The sequence below is a fragment of the Apteryx rowi genome, unplaced genomic scaffold, assembly GCF_003343035.1.
Source record: "Apteryx rowi isolate R43461 unplaced genomic scaffold, aptRow1 scaffold_11, whole genome shotgun sequence".
Lineage (NCBI taxonomy): Eukaryota > Metazoa > Chordata > Aves > Apterygiformes > Apterygidae > Apteryx > Apteryx rowi.
The window spans coordinates 4835132-4845636 of record NW_020447308.1 but is presented as its reverse complement, the minus strand read 5'-3'; the positions used below and the strand labels follow the sequence as shown (position 1 = coordinate 4845636).

Here is a 10505-nt window from a genome sequence, read left to right as displayed (position 1 = left end):
TCCAAATCGGTCTCTTTATTTTTGGTCAGGTCTCCTTGTTTTTTTGGTTGTTTTGTTGTTTTTTTTCCCCGGGTTTTTTTTTTTTTTTTGGGGGGGGGATTTGTTTGTTTGTTTTCTGGGTTTTTTTTTGGAAGGCCTTAAGTAAGTGGACACTGTTGTCCGAGGTGCCAAGAGCTGCTGAGTGGAGGTACAAGAGGGCGTTGTGCTGATACAGGCTCTTCCTGGCCCAAGGAAGAACAGAAATCTGTATTTCTGCGTAGCGGGAACGCTGCTGGGGGTTGGCAGCTTCTGTAGCACGGTGTGAGGTACAATACACAAAGCAAGCAGAACCTCATGGTGTTATACAAGTAACCTGTTCTTCCTGCAGCCTTTATAAAGCTCTCAAGATCCAAGAGAGCTCGGGGGAAACCTAATTTTCACAACAAGAAACCTTAAAATAGCTGTACTGGAAAAAAAAAAAATTACATTCTTCTGTGAAGGAAAAGAATCCCTCTCTGTTCTGTGGGGGTTATTACATTTTTAAGTAAAGCAAAATGAAATAAAAGCACAATGAGCGGTACCACCCTAGACTGTGTTTGTCTCTGTTACCACACATTGTATTTTACAGCTGTGTAGCTTTCCTTGAAAGGACCAACGCCTTATAACAGCTCAGCTGGGCCCTGGGAAGAGTAAGAAAGATGGCAGAACATTTTCTGTAGTGGTTTTGTGTCTCACAGGAATGTTTGTTTCACAGAAAACTGTCCTGCTGCAGGAAGCTGGGCTGTTGGGGGGGGGGGGGAACCTATTTCCTTATTCCTAGTCTCAAAATGCAGAACTGTGGCCGCAGAGTCGTGCCAGGGCTGTGCCCGGTGCAGCGCCGGGTCGTGCAGCAGCCTCACGGAGCAGCAGCCTCACGGAGCCCGAGGCTTCGGCAGTGCCAGGGAACAGGAGCGTCGCAGCTGAGGACGAACCTCCAGCGGCAGCGCAAGGAAAGGCGACGGCTGGTCCTGGCGAGGGGCAGGAGGTAAGTAAGTACCTGCCTTCTGCTCAGAAGTCTGACTCTACCCAGGGTTTCTGTAAGTTTCTGCGAGCATTTTGTGATAAGCGTTTATAACTTTGCTGCGATTCTTAATTCTGAATGTTGTAACTACACATTTAAAAAAAAAAAAAAAAAACAAAACACAACACTTGGTTAAACTGAAGCAATCCTTCTTTTAAAAGATACTCTTTAGAGACAATCTTTAAGTAAAGTATTATTTCAGGTACCGTCGGGGAGGGACGAGGATACACCAAACAGAAGAACATTCTGCTCTGCAAATACGACAGAGGCTGGAGTACACAGTAAAAGCCAGTATCTTTACTTTAGTGAATGCAGGATACAAATATTTTACAACAACCTCTAGCATTTTCTTAACCATTTGATAAAAAGTTCACTAGAATATTTATTGTATATTGAAGAAAAAACAACACATTCAGGGAAAAAAATTGAGATTAACTTATTTTTTTTCTTAAAAGATTCATCTCAAGGATGGCAACAAAGTCCAGCTTGTGCCGCCAAACGGCTTATCATCATTAAACCGTGAACAGCTTCTTTGTGAACTGTTGACTACAAACATTTACCAAATACATAAATCTCTTTTAAAAAAGCCATTTTAAATATAGCAAAGCAGTGTTCTCTTGCACAGCAAAGTGAAGAAAGTTTCTACTAAGATTTAAATGTTTACATTTGTTAAGTCTTTCTTTCACATTCTAATTTAACTTCTTCCCATGATCAATTGTTAGGAGTCATTATGTTCCTTATTTACTATGTATTTCTTGTGCGCACAGTAATTTGTACGTTTCTGATGCATTAGTGTCCTTTAAGTAAAAGGAAAGGCTAAAGCATTTTTCTCTGACGAATCCCTGATTACATACGTCCTCTTAAATACTATCAGTGAGAGCTCAAAGATGGAGAGGTGATTTGTCACATTAGAAGATGAAAATCTTATGTCATTCAGCCTTGAATGGGTTCAAAATAGAATTGGATCCCCCTGCAACTTCGTTCAGTATATTTACTTTAAAAAAAGTATTCTTTTAACTGTTGAAATATCTGTGCTATGTCCTTTTTTTTTTGTACAAAACACTTTTACAGTTTCTAAAAAAGTATGTTTCAAAGTTAGCTATGTGTGTTATTAAAAATCAGAATTCCCATTTATTTAAYGGCAAGAGATTTCCCACTGACGGGGGAGGTCTTCATAAAGACTTGGTCTGTTGAGTCTGTTTGTTAGAGGGTTTGGGGCAACATGTTAACAGTCTCAGTATCAATTCTTAAGAACTGATTTTTTTTTTTTTTTTTTGGAATTAGTTGGTGCAATTTCATTATAAATGCTAACCTTTAACTTTTTTCTTTAAGAAAACAGTAATAGTACTGTTTAAAAACCTGCATAGAAATAAAGACTATTGTGATACAGTCAGCAAAGCCATCTTATAAGGCACACAAGAAAATAGACAGTAAATGTGAATGCAGAACTCCCACTCAGATGTACAGCAAAGTTCATATATGTGCATAATAATGAAAAAAAATCACATAACTTTTCAAAGCATTAAAAGGTTCTCTGAAGTGGTAAGTGAATTAAATCACTTTGGAAATAATAGAGTTGCCATTAGCAAAAGGGACTGGTTTCCTCTGTAGGGTTTTGTAAACTAGTAACTAACGCTGGACTAATGCGGACTGATTTCCAGTGATAAGTGCCTGAAAGAAGGGGAACCAGTAAGTTTTAAAGTTACTGTGACAACAACAGACCTGTTTTGCAATGTCTGTAGTAACTTTGTTCTTCAGTCACACCTTAAGCAAGCAGCTGAGGAGGGAGCTGGCTGCACTGGACTTCCATTTCTAAAGAACGCTTTAGTTTAGTATTTTTTATTTATTACAGATTTAAAAATAAATAAAAGCCCCAATTTTATTAATAGGGTTAATTTTAAAGAGTTTGGGGTAAAAAAAAACCAGCATTGTTCCTTTTTTTTCAAAATTAGAGCTACCAGCAGTAAGATTTGTATCTTTTCAGCATGGTTCCAGTAGGAAGGAGTAGTTCACAAGCGCAGGAAGATGAGAGACACAGCAAGGATTTGAGAACAGATGAGAGCGATTGCTGCAGCACGGTAAGAATGCTTGCCAATACAAAACCAGTTCTACCCAATGAAGTTGGTATAACTTTTTGTATACCAGATTTGGGGGTTCTCAGACACTTGCTGCACGGAGCCGCCTTTTACCAGCTCACAGGGCAGGTAGGGATCAGTCTGACGCCACCACTGTCACTGGCCCTCTAACGCCGGTTACAGCACAGCCAGGCCGCGCGGACCCCGGGGACGGAAATGTCCTGCTACCGGATAAATCAGAACAGATCGAGAACTTTCACCAGCCGGGGTTTATAACACGATGGGCCTCGGGCCTCCTTGCTCTTTTTCATGGAAGTAGCAAAGAGGAACAACATATTTCTGAGGCTGCGGTTTTATCCCAAACCACTTACCACTTAAAAAAACCTTTTGTGCTCATTTGATATGTGTTATCTCCCTATCATGAGAAATCAGGTCAAGTTTTTCCACTTTTTTTTTCCTCCTCAAAAGAGGCAGTTTTAAAATGATGCCTTAAAATGTGTTGTAACAGATTTTTTAATATTTATGCAGGATGAACTTAACACCAGATTTTTTTTGCCACTTTGCTATTTATATACATATATATAAAATGTATAATGAAGCTTAACCATACAGCACAGAGATTACAATTTAACGGCACACATTCACCACCAGTGAGGGGGACAACCCCTTTATACACCCTCTGAAAAATCTGGATAATAATATTAATAATAATTAAAATCCAAAGAAAGTACAGTATATTTAACAAAATAGTAAATATTAAACAGTGAATACTCTACTTAATAAGGACCTCGCCTTTTTTCAAGTTGGCGTCAATCCACAAAAATATACTTTTTAATCTGGTGAACGTACAATACATAGGTACTTACACCAAAGGTGATAATATATTTAAGATGCTATATACACAAAGAGTTTGGCTCAAATTTAAATTTACATATAAGTGTTCATGGCTTATTTTTCCCCCAAGATTCCGCCTGCAAGTTTTTCCTTTTCATCTTTGAAAGCAAAAACTAGAAAGTCAAAATAAGATAAAACTATACTCTACAAAAAAGCTACAACATACAGCTTTGGCTTATATAAATAATTCATAGCAGAATGTGTTCAAAAGTACTGTATATAACTTTATATATAGTCTTCAATTCATTAGGGTATTGTTTTCTTTAATATAAAATATACATGAGCTAAAATCCGTTTCTATATTTTTCAAAGGTATGAACGTAAAAAGAAATTTGTCAAACATATTCCAATTATAACTTAATATATTAATTTTATTTTGTTAATGTTCTATCTTCTAGGCTAATATTTTCTGAATATTTCATGCGAGTTCTCTATGTCTCTCTTTCACTTTTATTAAAAAAATCACTTCTTTGACCCAATACATTATTTTATTTTTTTTTGCACGTGCAAAACAAGATTTTGTTTTGTGTTTTTTATAGCATCAGCCCTTCTCCATGCACCCTCTGCAATAGAGACCCATGCCAGGTTGGGTAATATAAAGGTCATTTTATGTACAGTATTGCTTTCTTCTTCCTGCTTTTCTACTGCTCTGCTGCTACAAAGCATTATTTCTTAACTACAAGTAACCATACAGCTTTAATAAAACACACAGGGACATTACTACAGGCGAGCCCTCTTGGTTTCTGCAATCTAGTGTGGTAGGATTATAATATGGGTACAACGTTTCTTTGCAAAACAGGTTATATTATTAAAACAACAAGTCCAGGTAAGTGCCAGACTAGATCAATACCTATAGGATTGTTCTGTTACATTTTTACCATGGGACATCTGCAGCTATACAAGAAGTTTGTAATAAGTGCCTGATGATTTTGTGTATGCTACACACACTAGCACATATATATGCATGTGAAGATATATATATGCATGTATGTATATACATATAAATATACTTATTTCATGTCCTTATTTATAAATTTAGATATGTCAGGACAGTTCATTTTGAGAACACAAAACTGAAGAGGCAGCACTGCAAGTTTATGTCACCCATGTGTCCATCCTCATTCGTTTTACTGATGGACTCTCTCTATCTTCTGAATTTGGTGGCCTTCCCAGCACAACGGGTGAATGGAAATCACTTCTGGGGTCTTCCCGGTCGCTGCCATCGTAGGAGCTGCTGGAGCTGCTGAGACTGTCGACAGGAGAGCGACCCATTTCCTGCCGGGATTGCTGCTGCTGCTGCGGCGGCGGCGGTGGTGGTGGCTGTTGCTGCTGCTGTTGTTGTGGTGGTTGTTGTTGTTGTTGTGGGAACCCAGAGGGAGTTACACGGTCCCGGGGAGGTGAAATTGGTTCAGATTTTATGTTGATGTTTTGGTTGGTATTAATGGATAAATTTGAACCCTGAGATAGCTGGCTGCCACTACTGTGAAAAAGAAAACCAAGGGAAATAAGAAATAAGAAAACAACAGGAGAAAGGAAAAAAAAAAAGACAATTCATGTGTGTCTGTACGAGGGTTTGGTCTTCCAGTTCCACACCCTCAAAATGAGTATGTAAATAAATGCAACTTACTTCAGTGAAGAAACAAAGCTGATAAAAGCATCAATTAAAGGTCTGAACTGTATTTATAAAACAAACAGAACTATTTCATATTTCCAAACATTTAAGATAACCATGTAGGTATCTTCCTTGTAAGAAGATGGGCCTGAAAGGATGCAGCTTGTTGGCCCAAGTACAGAACTGAACTCACAAACAGGATAATAAAGATGAAACATCATTACTCCTGCAACAAATGAGCAAACTTGGATGGCAACGCACACAGCGTAACAGAAATGAAATCAAAGTGGTAGTGTGCTGAATATTTCCCAGTGAAGATTATTCAACTTAGTCAAAGTGGTAGAAGCTCCCACCTGGATGTAAGACCATAATAACATCAAATTTACTTACACAAGAGAGCTGAGGGCTGCTGGACCTAGATGGTGCTGCTGCCAGGCAGATACCTGCCCTAAAGATAGCATTCCCGGGGAGTTAAACCCCTGTAAGGCAGACAGGTCTGCACTAGTCAAGGAGTAATCTAAGAGGGAAAAAACAAACAAAATAGTTAATACATTTTCTTACACATATATACACCCACATACATACAAATTTAAATACATCTGTATATGCAAGTGTAGAACTACATAGTTATATATGTAAGTACATATAGAGAGAGAGTTATATATACTTACATATACACATGTATTTAAATTTGTATGTATGTGTATGTATATGGATTCTTTTAAGCCCACAGGTACAACACAGTTATGCACATTATCTAGCATGCCTTACACCAAGCAAAGTATTTCCATTTCCTGAAGATTTTAGTCTGTCTGGAAATTTCAAAATAAAACAAAAAGGGAAGAATTAATACAAGTCATTAAAAGACAAGGGCGTTTCTTGCACTGAACTTAAAGAAAGCCTGGCTCTGGTTCAGTTCTAAATAAAACACACAACCCAGACAGGAGGCAGTGGCTAGGCAGACGCTCACAACACACATGCCTCTCGGCTGGCTCATCTGTTACAAAGCAAAGCCCTCACACTCCCACAAGCTCTATCCGACCCAAAATGCTGCTATTTGCCTGGCTCCCAGGGCAGGCAAAGGGACCGGGAAAGGCAGGGAGCGATGCACCCGCTGCTGCAGCCAGGGAAGGAAGCACACGGGGAGCTGGGGATGCTCCCAGCCGTGGGCTGACCCAAAGCCGCTGCAACTGGAATCCTTCACAAGCCACCGCTCCGCTGATCTGTGCAGCCCCACTGCAAACGATCGCGTTCTCCCCCCCTCTCAATAGTCTCCCTCTATGTATGAATGAGCAGTCATCTCTCTATCAAATAAATGTTAAGAAGCCTTTTTCATTAAAGGAAAAATATCATTATTTAGAAATACAATTTAAATGGATACTAGAAAAACAGCACATATTTCTAATCAACAAGCAGGGACTGGCTGTTATTTCTGGCTAGGCTATAATGCTCAGCTAGTTCTCGCTTTTCCTTCACACATGGGAAGATATTTTCACATTATCATTATCACTTATGCTTTTCTTTCAAGTTTTAAAACAAAGCTGCAAACACTTCTCTGCTTTTAATTATTCTGTAATACAGCTTCCAGAAAATAATTTCTGGTCTCCTGAGAATTATTTTACACTTCCAGCAGATGAACCAAAAATTCCACTGAAGTAGGTTTTATACAAAATATGTGTTGTAGCACTGTCCTAACATGACAAAACCATTATTATTAAAGAAAGATTGTTTCTCTTGAGATAAATTTTCTAGAAGAGCTTCCCCATTCTCCTCCATCAGCTTGTCTCCTGTGGACAACTTTCAGGCTCCCTTTCATGGCCTGTGGAGAAAGGCAAGCCCACTGCAAGGGTCTTCATGAAGACCTTGGGAGCCCCAGAGAATCCCCCAGCAGGTGAAGCTACGTAAGCTGCCTTTTTATTTATTTATATTCCTTCCCAGTTGATGCCATTTTTATTGAAACTCTGAAAAAAAATCTCACTAAGCATTTCTGCATGGATACAGAAGGAATTTTTCCCAAGCTGATCAATCCAAAGCCCTTTTGCAAAACAAAAGAAATCCCCAACTTTTTTTCCTTTTAAAAAGAAAAAAAAAAAAGCTTCATTCTTCTTTTCTATAAATTCAGCCCTCCGATCACTAGGATACACTTGCACTCAGTAACATGCAGAGCAACCAGACCTGTGACAGGCTGCAAGGAGAGCAAAGGTAAATGCCCGAGATGGATGTGCTGTTCTGYGCCAATGGGATTTCCGTGTTGAGGCAAACGTTTGCAGGAGTTAGGTTCCATGTATTTATTGTTTCTTTGCAATTACAGCTTTTATGGGAATGGACAATTCACTTTTGGTGCTTTAGGTAGAAAGGGGCTGATGGCAGAGGTTAGAAGAGATACTTTTCCTAACATTACATATGCCATTGCACAATCAGCGAGCTGCATTATCCTTCCCCTAAATGATGGTATATCCGCTGGCAGTAAAAGCAGGATACCAGTTTCCATGCGAGTGGCTTGGTGCAGCATGAAAAAGCCACCCTGACGAGAGAGTGCCTTCGACGTGATGGAAACCACTGCTGCCGCTGTGACCTCAACAAGCAACGAGACGCCTTTGAAATTTATGTCTTTGCAAAGCAACCGGCGTAAAACCACTAATGTAATTTAGGTGATGGTTACATATGTTTTGCTCTGCTGAAGTATAAGTTACTATTTAACTGATCTCTGCTCTTTTGAATACTTAAAAACATGTCTAGAAAGTGCTAGAACAAATACCTCAGCTTCCTCCGGCCCTTCCTCCAGCAACCTGCAGGGAGAATACTTCTCCAGCAAAACAAGTGATACAGACTAGCATCTTCACGCAAGGCTGATAGCCAACATTTTAACCAAGAATCTAAGGGTTAGTTAGATCTACCCTTTACATCCCTGAAAAAACCTAACCAACCCCCCCCAAAAACAAGTTAGGTATCTAAGTTTTATCTTAGTCCTTGAACTGCAAGACTGAAGTGGTTATGTAAGGGATGACTTCCCTGACAGTACTTAGATGACAGTCTGTCTGGTTTCAACAAAATTTCTTTGCGCAAGTCCCCTGAAAGGCTCAGTCCAATAGAAACAAACCCTAAAGGCTCAAAGTTTTTCACAAAATACGGCGCTACCCAAAGGAGATGTGCTGCCTTGTAAAATCATATCCTAGTGATAACAGAACAGGTCCGTAGTGCAGGATCCCAGCTTCAGTTCTTTTTGCTGCTTCCCGAGATTCAGGCTACAGCCCCTTTCATCCCCAAAGCCTGTTTTAGCCACCAGGTTGTTCCAGATGAGGGACACACACAACACTGCTGCATGGGTCAACGTCACACTGCACCAGAGAATGAAGGGATTTGTTAGGCGACAGGGAAAACAACCTGAGTTCAGGTCCCGGCTCAGAAGACCATTTGTTTACTTTAAACAGCCATTAGATGCAATAAACAATCTTTGAAGTAAGAATCAAAATGAAACAGAGCTTTATATTCAGCAAACTCACGGTTAAGCTCACAGTCTGAAACAAGCCACCAAGCACAATTCTTCACTCTGCTCATTACACTGCTATTGCAACCCTGCCTTCTCCTTCATTCACATCTTTAGACTTTAACCCCCCTCAGGGCAGTGATTATTTGCATAAATGTTTAACAATTTAGTTGGGTACTACCGCAGTATAAATATTTACTATTACTGATGACTAAACAGTCCCTCTCAAAATGCAGACCTCAGGCACGCCAAGCACTGTTTGGGGCAGCGTTTCTGAGGCCAAACCAATGCACAAAATTGTTAAAAGGGACTAAATATCAGTTAATGAGCACATTAATAGAGTTGGAGGTAAGGGAAGAAAGACAGACCAAAATGATCTGAATTTGTTTAGGAGGAAGATGGCCACAAATATACACCAATAACTGTATGAAGTCATAAAGTAAAGAGTTTCAAAGCTATGAAATGGACCAAAATGTATATACAATCTAGTCTTTTGGGGGTGAAAATGATTTTAAGTGGATGGCATAATTTATCTTCTCCATCTGTCAAAATTACAGATTCTTGATGGCTTCCTTTCTTGGAAAGAAGCAAACAAAACTGTAAAACACACTGAAGTTCTCACTCAAGTTCTAGCCATTTTCTACAAACCTCAAAGATTTTTGGGCATGTCCTGACCTCTGCACAAGGATAAGACCATTAGGTCATTGATACGAGACCAGCAAAGGTGCTAAATGAACGATCACACACACACTCAATAACCCGATGCTATCCTTCTTTTAATGTTTCTTACTGGGCCCTCGGGGGTTTTTTCACCATCCTTCTGTCAAGAAAAAGAAAGATCTCAGCTGCCAACTGCTAAGTCTAAGATTTCACTACCCACAGGAACACTTGACAGCTCATAAAACAAGATAAGTTCACCGCTGCCCACTCAAAAAGGACATTGCTTTGTTTAAACAATGCTTAATTTTTATTTTAAAATGTTTCATGCCTTATTTTTTCTGTTGCTCAGTTTCACAAAGCTCAGCGTGCATTAAAAATGCTTCAAGTCCCCGGGCTCACAAACAGTGTTCATATACTCAATGCTGGAAAAGGCTCCATTAAGAATTTTCATTGCCTAAGACTATGCCATCAAAGAAATATTTACCCTTTCGTTTGCAGAGTATTTAGCATGACTGGATGTTAATGCTAATCAGAGCATATCATAATGTAAATAGTAAAATTAACTTTAGATTTGGGAGGAACAACGGGACTACGTGGAGGTCAGCAATAGGATTCTACCAAATTGCCAAAGTTTAGAGATGACAGACACCCAGTGACGTTCAAATCTCACGAGGGAAGTTCAGAGTGGCCCACACAAGTTTGGTAAACCTCGGGAGGTTTGCCCGAGAAGCCTTTCCA

General features: G+C 39.4%; 1 protein-coding gene across 5 annotated transcripts in view; it reads right to left on the bottom strand.

The window, feature by feature from the left end:
- Nucleotides 1-1314: 1314 nt before the first annotated feature.
- The window catches only part of MEF2A (myocyte enhancer factor 2A), a 103969-nt gene continuing 94778 nt past the window's right edge, over nucleotides 1315-10505 (bottom strand). For all 5 annotated transcript variants that reach the window (XM_026074607.1, XM_026074601.1, XM_026074621.1 and 2 more), the window contains 2 exons: nucleotides 6011-6137; nucleotides 1315-5488 (listed from right to left, as the gene is read on the bottom strand). In XM_026074607.1, the coding sequence (XP_025930392.1) occupies nucleotides 5104-5488; nucleotides 6011-6137 (512 nt within the window). In that variant the 3' untranslated portion in view covers nucleotides 1315-5103. The remainder of the gene's footprint in view (nucleotides 5489-6010; nucleotides 6138-10505) is intronic.